This window comes from Sebastes umbrosus, chromosome 23, assembly GCF_015220745.1.
Source record: "Sebastes umbrosus isolate fSebUmb1 chromosome 23, fSebUmb1.pri, whole genome shotgun sequence".
Classification (NCBI taxonomy): Eukaryota; Metazoa; Chordata; class Actinopteri; order Perciformes; family Sebastidae; genus Sebastes; species Sebastes umbrosus.
Window position 1 is genome coordinate 14944269 of NC_051291.1, and position 17288 is coordinate 14961556.

The 17288-nt window shown below is 42.7% G+C and overlaps 1 protein-coding gene across 2 annotated transcripts in view; it reads left to right on the top strand.

The window, feature by feature from the left end:
* plxna4 (plexin A4) overlaps positions 1-17288 on the top strand; it is a 288054-nt gene that overhangs the window by 244285 nt on the left and 26481 nt on the right. For both annotated transcript variants that reach the window (XM_037759850.1, XM_037759849.1), the window contains exons 20-25: positions 647-881; positions 1314-1456; positions 4553-4821; positions 11719-11785; positions 13272-13418; positions 15001-15160. In XM_037759850.1, the coding sequence (XP_037615778.1) occupies positions 647-881; positions 1314-1456; positions 4553-4821; positions 11719-11785; positions 13272-13418; positions 15001-15160 (1021 nt within the window). The remainder of the gene's footprint in view (positions 1-646; positions 882-1313; positions 1457-4552; positions 4822-11718; positions 11786-13271; positions 13419-15000; positions 15161-17288) is intronic.

Consider the following 17288-nt stretch of genomic DNA (forward strand, 5'->3'; position numbering starts at 1 on the left):
TTCTTGTCCACTTCGGGACAGACTACGACTCTAATCCAATCAGCTCTGTGGTTCCTGTTACTGCCCACAAGCAGACAAAAGACAAACAAATAAGCCTTCAATAAGAGGGATTAGGGCCCCGGCAAACTCAATAAAGATTCCATTTGTGGTTTTAAAAGGGACCACTTTGAGCGAAGCGCTTCCTGATGTTACCACCTGAAGCCTGCGTCATAGAAAGAGATGGACACATTACTGTAACACAGTTAGTAGATGCACAAATAAACAGAAGTGTGTATACATTTAAATCAATATGTCTGCCTGTCTGGGCTTTGATCTTGATTTTGAAGGCAGAGAAATACTTTATAGACCTAAAAGGGATTCACAGAGACAATATTGTGTTATGGTTCATAAATATTTGTGAAATGTTTTGCCTTGAAGAACATTATACTTCTCTGAGTTTGATTGCTGCTTATTTCTCCCTTTCTAAGGGTCAAATTAGTGAAGTGTTATTGCTGAGATATTTAAGTGAAGCTCTCTGATTATAGCTCTATACTGAACCACTTGTCTAATTTTTTTATGGCCCTTCCCTATGCAAACCTTGTTTATTTATGTACAGTACATACATGCATTAATTATAATCCGCCTCTTTATCTTCCACCATAACAAGGCGCGTGTGGGCGGTACCGAGTTTTCACCAGGTGTTGTCCACATCACGTCCGACAGCCCGCTCAGCAGCACGGCAATCATCGGCATCGCCGCGGCCGGCGCCCTGCTCATCCTCTTCATCGTGGTGGTTCTCATCGCCTACAAGCGCAAGTCTCGTGAGAGCGACCTGACCTTGAAGAGGCTGCAGATGCAGATGGACAACCTTGAGTCACGCGTGGCGCTGGAGTGCAAAGAGGGTAAGAGGTCGATGCCGATGTGCAGAAGGTCGCATGGAGGAGAGTTTCTCCCACGATAGATCCAACTAACTTTGCTACCTTGGAAACTTTTTGAATTATGTATTTACTCTGTTTGAACGAGCACGCTCGTTCAGAACAAAATGTCAAATCTCACAATCTTGTTGTGAAAAGTCGTTTCTAGTTACAACTCTGTGAAGCTTATCAGCTTAGACAGAAATAAAAGTGGCGTTTTCAGAGTGAACATGTTTAAAAATAGAGTATGTGCTTGTTTATGGTATTAAGTATTGCCAGAGTGCAGTGTTGCCACTAGCTATCATTTTTTATTTATATGTCTGATATATTGGATCTGAAATCATAAGTGCCATATTATCATAAGATAATCGTTTTTGCTGTAGAGAAATAACTGGTTTGTGTATCTGGTTTATTCGTCAGCTTTTGCAGAGCTCCAGACAGACATCCATGAGCTGACCAGTGATCTAGACGGAGCAGGAATCCCCTTCCTGGACTACAGGACCTACACCATGAGGGTCCTCTTCCCAGGCATCGAGGAACATCCTGTACTCCGAGATCTGGAGGTATGGTAGAATGTTTCGCTGGAGTGTGCCCCCTTTAGTCACAGTCTATTTTAATAAATGAACACCTTGTAATTGGCTAAAACATTGCTAGACTTAAAGCTGCAGTGGGTAGAAATGGAGCAAATATGATTTAAAAATCCTGAGAGTAGTGCATGAGACAGGTAATCTGAAAAAAAAAAATTATGTGCCTCTGTGTCCTCTGTGTCCTCTGGTGCTCCTAATGGCATCCGCAAGATTTCACAGACCGGAGGAAAACAACCAATCAGAGCCGAGCTGGAGAACTAGCGTCTCTGAGCAGCTGTCAATCACTCGCAAACTCCGATCAAACGGTCAAACTAGGCGGCGCTGATTAAATATGAATCAATATTATGTTACGTTGATAACTATTTCTCGCCTCAAATGTTTTCAAAAACAACTTGTAGTGTACTGTTTAGCTGTAGAATGAGAAAGTTTGTGACCCGTCACCCATGTTGAGATCAGTTGAGGAAATACCAAGCACCGCCCACCAGCCGGAGCACAGCCAATAGGAACGCTCTCTCTCTGAAATTACCTGCGATTGGCCAAAGTCTCCCGTCACGGGCTAGATTTTTTAAAGACTGAAAACAACCGTGAGGAGGTGCAGAAGTCTAGTTTTCTCGCAGAACACTTGAATTACAATATGCTGAAAGGTTATTATGGAATTTTTGCCCAATGATGCCAAAAATATACTGCCTACTGAAGCTTTAACCTAACAATATTTAGATTCTACAATACGTTGTACATACATGTAGGGCTTAAAAATCAAATGCTTGAAGGCAGATATCTGCAGCATTTCCATTGATTAGATATTTCTTTAGTTGTGTTGATCAGCAGCTCTTAGGGATTCTTGAAAGACGACAGCTAGGTCTAAGAAGTTCATTCCAATTTCCCATTCAATTTGAATAGTGCAAATAACACAAGTGTGTTTGCCTGTTCCTCAGTCTCTATCAAATAACAATCTCAATGCAATTAGCCTTATTTGAAAAGAGAGCAAAATGAACAAGCAAATTAACAATGTGGTGGGTCACAGTAGGTGAAATTGACGCCGATGTTGTTTGTGTTGCTGTCTGGTAAACAAAAGCCTTTTGACGGCCGACAACGACACTTTTTCAAGAAAACAAACAAGGCAGCCCTCAAATCAGGAGCGCGCTCTCATTAATAACTCAAACGATATGAGACGCTGCTCCGTTTTCTCTCTCCACCTCAAAAACAAATTAAAAGTCAATCAGCGGGAGAAAAGCAAAAGCAAAAAAAAAAAGAAAAATCAAGTCATTTATCCCCGGTGGTGACATTGATAGACAGCCGTAATTGAGCAGGTCGTCTTGTTCCATTAAGAGAATGATGGACCCCCATCTCACTGCCCTCAGGGTTGGCCACTCTATCCCTGATGAGAATTTCCCAGTAATAAGCAATATTAATTATGTTTTAATTGGTATAAATGTCGAACTGTATGAGGAGTATAATGTGGGATAGGAGCCTAATGAAAGAAGCAGCAGGCTTGTCTTAGGCGGCTGATCGCTGCTTAATTGTTATTGATGTGTCGGATAATCTGAAGTCAAGTTTTTGACTGTGGGTTGTAGATCGTTTAGAAATAGCACAGGTACTGAAACAGTGGGATTTGCTCAGTACTGAAGTATTTAAAAACACACACAAGCACTCAGTTAAAATGAGAATTGCATGTAGAAGATATTAAGATATAGTCTGGCATGTGTCAGCTCAATAAAGGTTGCTTCTTTATTTGTTCTTTGGAACTGTTAAGGTTTACTCTTAGTAGTCAAAAATCACTTCCTTTCCCCCCGAACAATTTATTTCCCCAACAATTTCACTTTATGCCTGAATCCCATTTTGCTTGTATGATTTTTTTCAAGCCATTATATTTCCCACTTTCCCTCTTGATTCGTACGGAAACGATTCGGCTTCAGCAGTCGTTGCCATTTTACCGCTCCACCTATGAGCCTGCCAAACTCAAATATTCCTGTGACCCTATGGGGATTGGAGAGTGTGTAGGTCAGGATTTTTTTGCTGTTTTTATGCTCTCTCCATAATCCTAAGAGACATGTTAAACATATTGTGTTACAGTACTGTACAATATATCTGTTGGGTCTGTAACCCACAAAAAATTCACAGTTTATTTGAGTAGATGGAAAAGAAGGCAGAACAAAATGCACACACACAGATTTCAACGCGTGCCTGTACTCACACGCTCGTATTGTATATATGCACAAAAAAAGGCAAATGCTGGTGCACACACACAAACGTTGTACACATCTTGTCAGGCGGTATGAAATTAGACTTGCAACTTAACAATAGCTCCCAGCAGATTACAAGGGGTTCCTCCAGGAAAGGTAAAAGGCAGAACATATGCTGGTTGACAGCTGCATTGAGTACAAAGAGATGCTGTCTTACCACAAGTGCTCTTGACAGATAAAAAAAAAACACACCATAATCTCAATAGGTGCTATTTATGAAAAGAAATTGAGAAAGGAAGCATGCGCGGCAAGTGACTAGTATAAATGGTGCAGGGACAATCTGGGCTCAGACGAGGGGAATTCACATCACAGCACTCGCTTTCTACTTGTATTAGTGTGGAACACAGCAGCATCGACGTAATAAACATTCCCTCAAGAGGCTTAGCGTTTTCCTGCCTTTATTCTCAACCTTCAGACTAAACATACGCAACAAAAGCTGGAAGATGTTAAACTCCTCGTCTCCCTAGATTCTTTTTTCTTTTTCTCTTTCTTTCCTCTTTCCATCCTTATTTATGAGGATGGATTTATTAACTGATAACTGCACCTTTAAGTACTACAGTACTTTAAATACTACTAGACAAATTCTCATGTGTGTTAATATAGTATATCTATAAACCTGATCTGAATATATTGATTGTGATTATGTGTATAAAACTGTGTTTACACAATTAAACTAATGTTACCTCCGGGAGGCTGAGGGCTAATATTACATTCAAATGAACTGACTAATTGGCTTTATATGAATGTGCCACACAGAATCCTTTCCTTTTTACCTGCTTGTTATTTTTAATGTGTCTCAATCATGAACATTTCTCGTGTTTCCTCACAGGTGCCAGGATACCGCCAGGAGCAAGTGGAGAAGGGGCTGAAGCTCTTCGGCCAGCTCATTAACAACAAGGTCTTCCTGCTGTGTTTCATTCGCACTCTGGAGGCCCAGCGTGGTTTCTCCATGAGGGACCGCGGCAACGTGGCCTCGCTTATCATGACGGTGCTGCAGAGCAAGTTAGAGTACGCCACTGACGTCCTAAAGCACCTGCTGTCTGACCTCATAGACCGCAACCTTGAGAGCAAGAACCACCCCAAGCTGCTGCTCCGCAGGTGAGAACCGGAGTTTAACTTTTCCCCTGTCACTGTCTAGCAAGTGCACAAAGTTACACAGCTGGTAGTGGCCATTTTTATATGTAGTTGTTTTGCTGCATATTATAAAACCAAGAAAAAACTGTCCAACCCAGTGGGGGACTCTGTCTAAGGGGCAGGGGCGAAAAAAATAAAAGGGGCACCGACGCGCATAAAGTTTTCCAGCATGTAGGGTTGCCTATATGGCACTGCATCATGTTTTTCTCCATTTTAAGACCACCCCTTAGTGCCCTGCATCCCCTTTTCTCCTTTGGAAGGGCATCCAAGAGGGCACTTCATCACGTTTTCTCCACTGGAATGGCACTCAAGAGCGCACTTTATCTTGTTTTCTCTTCTGTAAGGGCACCCTAGAGGGCACTTTATCTCGTTTTCTCCACTGGAATGGCATCTTAGATGGCACTTTATCATGTTTTATCTACCATAGGGGCATCCAATAGGGCACTTAATCTCATTTTCTCTTCTGGAAGCGCATCCAATAGGGCACTTTATCTCGTTTTCTCTTCTGGAAGCGCACCCTAGAGGGCACTTCATCATGTTTTATCTACCGTAGGGTCATCCAAGAGGGCAGCTCATGTTTTCTCCACTGGAATGGCATCCTAGAGGGCACTTTATCACTTTTTCTCTACTGGAAGGGCACACTAAGGGCACTTTATCATGTTTTATCTACCATAGAGGCATCCAATAGGGCACTTTTGCTGCGTCTCCTTCGAACATGGGGTCCACTAGTGGTCCAACCCAATTTCTCTCCTCCTTTTTCCCCACTGATAAAAAGTCAAAAGCCCTATGCTACATATTTAAATACTATAAAATCCACATTCAACTTCTTTAAATTTTGGGATATATTGTGCTTGGTTGGGGATAGAGATAAAGGTTCGTACTGCCAAATGTCAACCCTTTACTATCAAGGACAGGACATGCTACTCTATCTGTGCCTGTGTCCGTATCTGTGACATGTTTGGATTAGCTCCGGTGACCTTGAATTGCTGGCTCTGTCTCAGAGACAACCAGAGTGCATTGCTTTGCACATCATTAGCAAAATAATTATGATTAATTAGCAGTGAATCCAATTTCAAATAGCTCAAGAGGAAAGAAAAAATACAAATTTATGAAAAAAGGGAGAATTGTGAAAGCTCGCACTCCGGCACAGTCACAATCCTCCCTTGGATTTGTAGTGAAAGCTTTAATGGCGTGCACTTGAACACAGCACTGTATGTGATTACGCTTCCTGCCTGTGGTGTTTGGTAAATGTGGTGATTGTAGTTACTCGAGTAAACCAGCTTCCTCACAGCTGTTGTGTATGTGTGTGATGTTTCCATACGTGTCTATACATACTGTATACACATGTTATTGTATGTTGTTTTGCTTGGGGGTCGTTGGTCAAGTCTTGACACTCCCAGATGATTTGACAGGCATGTCACAAATTAATTTGTCCGACTCTCGTTTCAATTAAAATTCAGATTTTTCCCTCTGGCTAAAAACTAATCTATGCCAGTAAATACACACACACACACACACACACACACACACACACACACAAATGCGACAAGTATATATAACATGAAGAGGACTGAAATGAATGCTGTCCTCGTACCATCCACAAGACAGTGGGCATATTCATCTAATGAAAGCCTGTTTAGACGCTACTTGGTGATGCAGAGAGAGATTAATGCTGTCTGGGCAGCAGGCGTGATTAATTGCAACCAGAGCTCACCGAGCATGGTGCAGCCGCTAAACAATGGAGTAACCGCTGATCCTGGCAGGAGATACAACACGAGAGATGGCGTGTACAGCCGAGACAGGGAGAGGTAGTCAAGGACAATGGAGACACTTAAAGCCGTGTCAACAAGTGAGGAGAGCTGACTACTAGGGCATGGAGGCAGGTAGTGAGACCAGCTCTTTCATCACTTAGTTTACATGTCGCCAGCATCTTTATGTGCACATATCGTTGATTTATGTCCTCCATATTTTGGTGTTTTCCCCACCAAGCCCACTCCCACCCAACTATCACCCATTGCCGATGCAAAAAGGGTAAAAAAAAAAAAAAAAAAAGTTATTATAAAGAAGAAAATAAGATATATCTAAATAAATAAATGAAATAAATAATAATAAATAAAAGTACACATTGAAAGTAATAATAATTATAAGATAAATTCCAAACTACAGATAAAATAGGCTGCTAAACTTTACATCAAATACTCAACGCTTCAAACAAGATACGTTCAGTCGTCTCATTAGTACCAAGCTCAGTAACATCAAGTACAAAGCAATGGACAAATTAACTGTCAGTAGTCATTTCTGTTTACATAATTCAAACTTTATGATGCCATACATTTTAGGTAATGGAGAGAAATACATCTCATATGCCAGAAGTTTATTAGTCTACACAAATATACTACATCTAATTCAAATTAAAACACATACTACAAAAAAATACAAGCGGTCTTAATCATAGGGAAACACTGTCAGTCACTGACAGCTGATCCGTCATTTCAGAATTTGATTTGATTGTGAATTTAGGATGAAATTCTCAAAGAAATAGTCGCTAGAAGTGCTGCAAAGACAAACCAACAACTGTTCTTCAAGCACGGGCCAAATACAACACACTGTCTTCGATCGCACTTTCTCGCCACATTCCTTCTCTTCCCTTGTCATCAAGGAAAACCTGGGGAAAAATGCCATCGCATTCAGCCAGCACCGAAGGGAGAGCACATGTTTACAACAAATGCACGCCCAGTTTGATTGCCCATTTGTTACACACACGATTGTGACGGGCCCTGATCAAACTGTCTTCATCTCATTCTTCCTCCTCGGCTGCGCTTGTTAGTCCTTCAACATCCCAGCATGCATTTCAGATGTGATGAGGCAGTGGGAGCGAGCTACGCCACCCTATAGTGTGGGCTGACTGGTGTGTCCTTGGGTAGCAGCTGAAAATAGCCCAGATACACAGACATAAGGCTGTGAAGAAGAAGCTTAATCTTGTCTGGAAAGATAACACCCCAACCTTTCTTCTTCTTCTCTCTCTTTAATTTGTTCTCTCTTTCTTTCTTTCACCATGTTTGCTCATTTTAGGTGTTATTCTCCCCCACTCTCCACTGCTCTCTCCTCTATTTATCTTCAGTTCTGATGCTTGTGTCACACCGTCACCATCTTTATCTCTCCTCTACTCGCTCTCTCAATCTATATTCCCAGCTCTTGCTCCCCCCCTCCCCTGTTTTTCTTGATTGCTAAATCAATGCTTAAAGTGCGTGAGCAGGGTGTCTCTGGCACAGCATCTGAGCACGGCTACCCACTGCCTCTTCTTCCAAGAAATCTGTGTGTGTGTCTTTTTTTTCCCTCTCCCTCCACACACATCCTTCCATCTGTCCCATCTCAACCTGTGCTGAAGCACAACCACCAGGCAAGCTAACTAACGAGAGCCTTCCACAACCATCTGTCGCATTCCTCGCTGCATTTCTCCTCCTGCAACTCCTCAATTCCCTTCATTCCTCCACCTCGCACTCGCCTCCCCCCCACCCCCACCGCCATCACCATCCCTCTCCCTGTCGTGCAGAGTTAAACAGCCTCTCCACAGCCGTAAGTTTAGTTTGGCTGCAGTTGATGTGTTAAAAAAAAGCAGTTTTGATATTGGTCAAAAGATGACAGCCCAATATGTTCTTGCGTTGATCACAGCCTTGCTTTGGCTCGGACACACAATCACCACACAGGGTTAAAGAGCCCCTTGTTTAACTATATGTGTGAGTAATAGATTAGAATAGACAGAATAAATGTCATAACTGTATGTGCATGTATGCGTCAAGCAGCTAGCCGTCACCGTGAGACTTGTTTGACACATGTGATGACCAATCGTCCTCACCGGGAGGTAGAGTGGAAAATGGAAATGATTTCTGATCTCAAGCTGTGCTTCTTTAACATGTGACTGAATCTCAGATGCAGTTACATGTTCGGTTAACACAGCTGCCAACGCTCCTTTTTATAAGGATGGATCCTTGCGATTAAAGCTACAGTAGGTAGAAATGGAGCGAATAGGATTTAAAAAAGTTATTTTTATTAAACAGTCACTATATCCTGACAGTAGTGCATGAGACAGGTAATCTGAAAAAAAATCATGCCTCTGTGTCCTCCGGTGCTCCTAATGGCATCTGCAAGATTTCACAGAGCAGAGGAAAACAACCAATCAGAGCCGAGCTGGAGTCTTGCCGTCTCTGAGCAGCTGTCAATCACTCGCAAACTCCGATCAAACAGTCAAACTAGGCAGCCTTGATCAAATATGAATCAATATTCTGTTACTGTAATGCCTATTTCTCTCCTCAAATGTTTTCAGAAACATCTTGTAGTGTACTGTTTAGCTGTAAAATGAGAGTTTGTGATCCCGGCAGCCATGTTGAGAACAGTTGAGGAAATACCAAGCACCACCCAGCAGCCCGAGCACAGCCAATAGGAACGCTCTCTCTCTCTAAAATGACCAGTAATTGGCCAAAGTCTCCCGTCACGGGCTCGATTTTTTAAAGCCTGAAAACAGAGCCATGAGGAGGTGCAGAAGTCTAGTTATCTCTCAGAACGCCTGAATTACAATATGCTGAAAGGTTATTATGGAATTCTTTGCCCAATGATGCCAAAAACGTTCTGCCCACTGCAGGTGTAATCTCTTTGTTTTTTATGTTTGGGAACATAACATAACACACCCTGATTCCAGCTTTTTAAATATGAGAAATTGTTGGTCTGACAAAATAAGCGTTTGCAGATGCTACTGGAGGACAAAAACAGTAATTGCTTCGCAGTGAGGGATCGTTCTAAAGTGTAAACCAAAGTAATATCAGTAAAAGAGAGAGGCTGTTTGATTTGATTAGATGGGCCGGATTACTTTGTTGTTGGTTAGATTTTATGCCCACATTTACTATCAAAGATCTCCAGGAAGTAACAGTTTTCCAGAAAGTGCCCATTTCATACAGACACACAAATACACGTTACTGGCAGCTACGGCCAACCAAAACGTTAAATGTGTGATGAAGCACCGATTCCCATCAACCCTACCTCGGTAATCAGGGGGAACTAAGCACTGCCAGGTCCCCTCCGCTCTAGATCACTCTCAATGCCCACTGCCCCTCTGACCGGCTGCCAAGTAGGCAAGCCTCGCCATGCCAACACGCCACGGCACATTTCATAGCATTAACCCAAACATAGGTTGCTCTGTGTTTTGAGTAGCAGCTGAGGAGAGGTTTGGAGGAGATTGTTTGAAACTTGTAACACCAAATGCTAGCGTTAGATCTTAAAGCAGCTCCGTCACAGTGCCGTTTTTATCCTTGTTCCCCATACACTGTGCTATGATCGAGAATGAGCATAAGCAAACCGGTGGGGCTGTGCCAAGACTTCTTATTACAGCAGGGCCGGCACCCGCTGCCAGAAGCATGGGCACACACACACACACACACAATAAACACTAGTCAGCACACATGGTAATTTCTGAATACATACACAGTGGGATTAATTTGTGCTTTTTGCACGCTAGCGTTAAAAAAAAGCTGCACACTTGTCCACTTACACAGGCACACAAAGACACAATATCTGTTGGAAGTAAGGAAAGGGAAGTTTAGAGAGAAGAAAAGGGAAGGCCAGACTCAGCCAAGCCATTTCTTCTCATTCATTTCTTCCCTCCCTCCTTCCTTCCCTGTGCACCTCCTCCTTTCTCCATGCTCCTTTCATCCCTTTGATAGATGGGCTACATTTGTGGAAATGGAGAGGATTTGGAAGTGTGTATGATTACAGGATCCAGAGTGGGGAAGCCAGAGGGAGGGAGGAAGAGAGCAAGGGCACATGAAAGAAAAGATGAAAAGTGACCTTGTTGACCGTTGGATCCGTGGACGGAGGAAGGGCGGCAGTATAAAAGTGCGGGCACTGTGAGAGGCAGGAAGTTAATCCCCCCCAGGTGTTGTGCCAGCGTTGGCGGGGGGTGCCAGGCCAGCCCACTGGCACAGCGGACATTATATCCCCCATCATGCCTCCGTGTGGAGCCCCTTAAAGAGGCTGTCTGAATGGTGAAAGGTGGGAGGGCTGCAGGTGGCAGCTGAAACACGGGACAAAACCGACACACAGACACAATGGACACTAATCCTGAAATATTGATGCCTATGGTAGTTGCTCATTGAAAGGAGAGGGAGGGGTGTGTGTGTGTTTGAGGTGTTCTGACAGATTACCCACACACCCCTGCTGCTGGTCAAGAAGGTTGTTGTCAAAGGATATCCGATCCTCGCCTCTCCTCTTTCTCCCCTCGCCACCACCGCTGTTGTTATTATGTATGCAGATTAGTCATTCACACGGGATCAATCACACTGTTGGCCCAGGTCAACACATACACACACACACACACACAGACACACACCATTTTGCCACACCAGTGGAGCATGGATGCCAGGCGGAGAAAGAGAGGGAGATGTATTCATTCACTTTCTATTGTGCACGGATCGAGTGTTAGTCCAGTGAATAGGCAAGGGAGCGCTTGATAATGAGGCCAGTGTTATTACAGAGCCGATCCAGCCCCTAACGACATCAATCCACCGGGATCAAATAAAGGCTTTTAATTGCTTTGCCTCATATTAAAATCCCCGCCACCGTAGACGAGCTGCCCTTGGCGTGCCTGAGCATAAAAGCCGGCCGAAAAAGATTGTCTGAAAGGCCATCGTATTTGCAAAGGCTCTCTCAATTCTTGTCTCTGCAATTATATTTGTGTAACGAAAGCCCATTCATTAGCAGCGGTCATCATTTTTAGCAGAATATTTGATGACGCTGTTGAATATTTATGATGGTAATAAGAGCGTGGGGGATCATATGTTCATTATGTGCTTTGTGTCTATCTGTTTGCAGGACCGAGTCTGTAGCAGAGAAAATGCTGACCAACTGGTTTACGTTCCTCCTCTACAAGTTTCTGAAGGTAACTCTTTGTTTTCTACTTTACTGAACACTTTAAGCCCCAATCAAGTTGATTAAATCACTGTCACCTCACTGCTGGCTTAACTGATAGCTAATCAAATTAGCAAAAATCAAATTTGTAAATTGTGATTGTGATAGACATCAATAGAGTGCTGCAGGGATGAAGTATTTTTCTAAGTCAACCCGGAAGTTAGCATCGCCTTGGTTCCCTCAACAAAAAGCCAGTGGGATTTTTCCAAAATAAACTCTGTGGCAAACAAACGTTTATGATACTTAATAATCCCCACAAATGAACATCACTTTTATGATTTTTGAAGCGCGAATGCAATCGGCAGAAATAAAAAAGCTAACGTTCGGCTATAAACGAACTACACCACGGTCGCAGGAGCGCGAGTATACACAACGAGGCTGTAACGGCGGACGAGCCGGTGTGATGACATTTAGTAGTCTCATTTAGCCACTTGTTAGCAACCGCCTTTTTTAAGACACGTAAAAGCTTAAAAATTCACAAGTGAGATATTTACTGATGTATTTTATATTGTAGAATAAAACGTTAAGCTTGTGTTAACAACAGACCTTATTTCAGGCATCTAACTAAAAACCCATTGACTTCCAGATGAGGGAACCAAAAGTGCTAAAATGCTAACTCATTACCGGGTTTCAGGACTCATTCCTGTAGCACTCTATTAGTTCTCCATGTATTTTTGGGCCTGTAAAACATCCTCAAAAATACAGGAAGTCTACTTCTTCATGGCAGTTACGTAAACTTTGAACTAAAGCTAAAAACCTTTAGATATAATTAGGTAAATGAATATAACTGTTTTCATAGTATTCAGAAAGATTTTTTGCATCTGCTAGTCTTCCATTCGTATCTACTTTTAAGAGTTATTAGATAATTTGTTGTCCTTTTTCAACTAGCATGTATGCTGATGTGGATGTGCCATTAAGGAGGAGTACCTCTGACTCCATAGGGCACCAGCATTCACTAAAGGCTAAATTCACCACTCCTCTCCACCCTTGAGTAAACAAAAAATGTCCCCATCATCCTGTTTTTTCTCCTCCATCTCTTTACTGCAGCTGGGAGGAGAATAAAAACAATGATAAATGGCCAATCTCTTCTGTTTGATAAACAACTGTTTTCAGGAGGGAAGACGGGGGTGGCTTCAATAGTCTTTTATGACGTTTTTTCAATTTTTATCCATTAAATCTTCCCCAAACTCTGGCTTCATTTCTGCAAAGTGTATATATTGATAGGTGGTACAATTTTCTTTAATTTAAGGGAATGATAGTTTGAGACATGGCCTCTGGAGGCGAGGCAGCCTGGGAAAACATTACAAAAAGCAACTACAACATTTTGGATAGATATTTTCTCAGATGTTATTAAACTTTGCTGTCAGTGAGTCATGGCTAAAATGGCTTCAAACTAAGTTTTCTTTCTCCCCCCCAAACTTTTTTCTCTGTTCCTCTCTCTCCAAACCTCGTTGCAGGAGTGTGCAGGCGAACCTCTCTTCTCCCTCTTCTGTGCCATCAAGCAGCAGATGGAGAAAGGCCCCATTGACTCCATCACAGGAGAGGCCCGCTACTCGCTCAGCGAGGACAAGCTCATCAGACAACAGATTGACTACAAGACGCTGGTAAGGGGTTCACCGGCCCGGGCGTCCAAGGGCTAAAAGGGGACGCTTAATATGCTTTCAGGGACAAGAGGAGAGGAAAAAGGGTGGTTATGGGTTGTTGGTCATGAGATGAGCAACGGGACATAAAGTTGTCATTGTCACGCTTGACATGCAGGGGGCATAGGAGCGGCGACCTCACTTTCTGTTGATACTGGAGCTGTCAATGAACAGAGCGGGGCTTCGGGATGAGGAGGAAGGAAAGAGACGATGCATATGTATGCACGAGCTGAGAGATGATGAAGCTCTCTCCTTCTGGAACCTCTCTTTTATTCCCCAAGTCTATCTGTGGTCATCTTCTCTCCACTCTGACGTGTTTAGTCCTTCCGTCTTTCTTTTCTAGTGTCACATCTGTTTGTATAGATTTTCATACTCTATCAATATCCTTGGTGAACGGTAATGGGGACAAAATGAAAAACGTCTTGGAAATTTGCTTCAGATTGGCCTTCTACAACAGAATCACCAATACTCAACTCACCACCCCATTTTCCACAATATAGACCTGTGTAGAAACTACACTTTAAAGGGAGAGTTTGGGTTTTTTGAAGTGGGGTTGTATGAGGTACTTATCCATAGTCATAGTGGACGTGGCAACAGCAAAATGTATTACCACCTAAAAGAAATGCTCACCTAAAAAAAATTAATATCCATTTAAGTGTACACTATATTTAGAATATTTTCCGATGGGGAACTGAGATGAAAGTGAAATTTATCTGTACTGTTTTTTTCAATGGAGTCTGGTGGCTTTGAAGAGAGCATAGATAAGTTTCACTTTCAGTTTAGTGCCCGTTGGAAAGGGCTGTCTGATGGCAAGATAAGGCTGTGAAAATGTTCTAAATACAGCGTACACTTAAAGAGATATTGATTTTTTTAGGTGAGCCGTTTTTAAAGTGGCAGTTTTGCTGCCGGCCCCATCTACAGCAGTACATTGCTTTGCTCCTGTGTCGATACTCTGGTCTGTTTCCCCAAATTGGGGGCGAACCAACCGCCATCTACTGTAGGTAATACACTGACTATAGATAAGTACCTCATACAACCTCACTTCAAAACACCTGAACTATCCCTTTAAGTTAGAAGATAACACGTTGACCCTCTCATTTATAATGTGTCTGTGCTCATCTTGTAATTCGGATAATTCCATCAACACCTGGAGACAGTCCTGATGAATATGCTAATAATATTATAATTAGCTGCTTTACTGCTCATCTATTGAGGTAGCACATTGCTGTCTCTCTTCAAGCTCTGAGGAAAAAGCAGTTTCCCCGGTGAATGATCTTTTCTTGCAACTCTCTCAAAGACCCTTTGGCGAACACAAAATGATTTCAGTTCCACTGAGTACTAATCCACCGAGCAATCAACATTATTAACACACACACACACACACACACACACACACACCTCTTCTCTCAAAAGATTAAACATGCATTAGATGTAGCGCAATTTATCCTTTGCACTAAATCAACTTGGAAAGATGTTTTTATCTGCTGCAGTCACAAATCCTCAGCTATAGAAAGTTGGAAAATAAGTCTGTGTGTTTCTGCTACAGGTGGTGAACTGCATCCATCCAGAGAACGAGAAAAGCCCAGAGATCCAGGTGAAGGTGCTGAACTGTGACACCATAAGCCAGGTGAAGGAGAAGATCCTGGACGCCATCTACAAGAACGTCCCACACTCCCACCGCCTAAAAGCCTCCGACATGGACCTGGGTACTAATCTTTGTCTTCTTATATATAAATAATAGTTTAATGTCAAACGTTACCACGACGGTCCTTCTATCTACTGTCGTCCTGTCATGACTGGCTGTTGAAGAGTTTTCACCTCTTTATGTACTTACGTGATGATAATGGGGTATTTATAAATCTAGTTGTCATGATTGTAGTCTTGCTCCAGCGCATCCCTGTAGTTACCGTACAGCTTGTCAAAACATTTCTACCCATGCAGTGTTTCCCATCTGCGCGCCTGGAGAAAAGCAGGCTGAACTTAGACACCCATTGATTTTTACAAAGGCCCCCCCTCCACCTCCCAGCCCCTCTTAAAAAGTACAAGTCTTCTTAGATATAGAGAAGTAGCTTTCTTTTCAACCTCGGGAGACTTGACATCCTGGCTCTGTTGGCTCACATGTCTGAGATCGGTCTCCCTCCTCCCCAAACGTCCCATCGATCGACTTGCTTGTCGACCAGCGTCTGAGTCAGATGATTGATCAGCTAATCAATCGAGACGCCCACTGATCTCTTCCCTACAAAATCATTTTGGTAGTGTCCCTTTCTTTCTTTCTTTCTTTCTTTCTTTCTTTCTTTCTTTCTTTCTTTCTTTGTTTGTTACTTTCTCAGTCTGTCTGTCTGTCTGTCTGTCTGTCTTTCTTTCTTTGTCTTTCTTTCTTTCTTTGTGTCTTTCTTTCATTCTTTCTTTCTGTCTGTCTTTCTTCTCTTTATTTCTTTCTCTCTTTCTTTTGGTCTTTCTTTCTTTCTGAGTAGGATAGGATGTGTAGGGAGGACTTGATCATATGAATTCAGGCCTTTGTTGCCATTTATGACCCCTATGGGCAGCTACAGTATGCAGTTATTTTCTCTGTGTTGTGTAATTGTATTTCTTGGGCATCTCAATTGTATCTAACTTGGGTCCACTATATTTGCAAATGATTTTAAGGGGCCTCTCTTAGGAAAGGGTGCAATGATCTACCTTTTCAGCAATACAACTAGTGATCAGGGGGTTTGGTACACTTTATGTGTGTGTGTACAGTGCATGTACACAGACATGCATGTTTGTGAGCATAACAACGTTATCCATGATTGTTTGTCTGCCGATATCTAGAGGCCGTCTCTGCACCATGCTGTGCTTTTTATGGTTTAATATTGCCGGATGGATTTCCCAGGCCCCTGCTGTGTGTTCGTAATAGCATATTTATAACCAGCCCCGTGTCTAAGGTGGGCTGAGTGCATACCGCGGGGAATCTGCCTGTGTGATAGCTAAGTGAAGAGATTGGTTTAGCCTTTTGACGACACTCCTGGATAAAATTGTTTTATGGCCCCCCCTTGGGCAGGATGTGTTGTTCTATTATTGTTTTATTACGAAAGGGAATTGGAAATTGTCAGAGTTAGCCGGCCACTCGCTCTGTATGTGTGTGATTGTGAGTAAGAGAGAGGAGATGAGTCAACGCAGGCTCACGAGAGTACATGTGTATACAGTATGTATCCGGCGTGCTGCACAGATTAGAAGTTCTCTCCTAATTACGAGTCCATAAACAGACAGGAACATGATTGACGTATCTTTTCACGCCTGTAGGTTTTCTTTTAATTTGCAAGTCATGCTGGTGTAATTAGCATTTCTTGGTGTTGGGCTATTTGTGTCGATGATAATGCTTCAGTGGAAACAGGTCTTTTCATTTGATTGATTTGTTATTCTGACACACTTTTTAACTTGGAGAGGGGCTCTCGTGGTCTCTGACACACACATACAAACACACACACACACAGACTGACTGATTGCAGTGGCTGATAAGAGTAATGAGATTGTGGCAGGCCTGTCCTGAGACAGATTGGCCAGGAGTGTTGTTATCCCAGATATTGTTTTTGATTCCCCCTCTGCTGCAATCCTTCAGAGAAGATGTGGCCTGAGAACAAAGAAGCTTGGCCCCGTGTGTGTGTATGTGTGTGCCATTATGTGCATGTTACCAGTAGCAAATGTGTGTCATGCATCTCTGTGGAGTACAACAGCAACCTTAAGCCTTTCTCTTCACCATCAGCTTCCATACAATCCCCAACGCCCTTATCTCTTTAGGTGTGTGTGTGAGTTTAAAATGCAAGTCTACACACACACGCACACACACACTGTTCT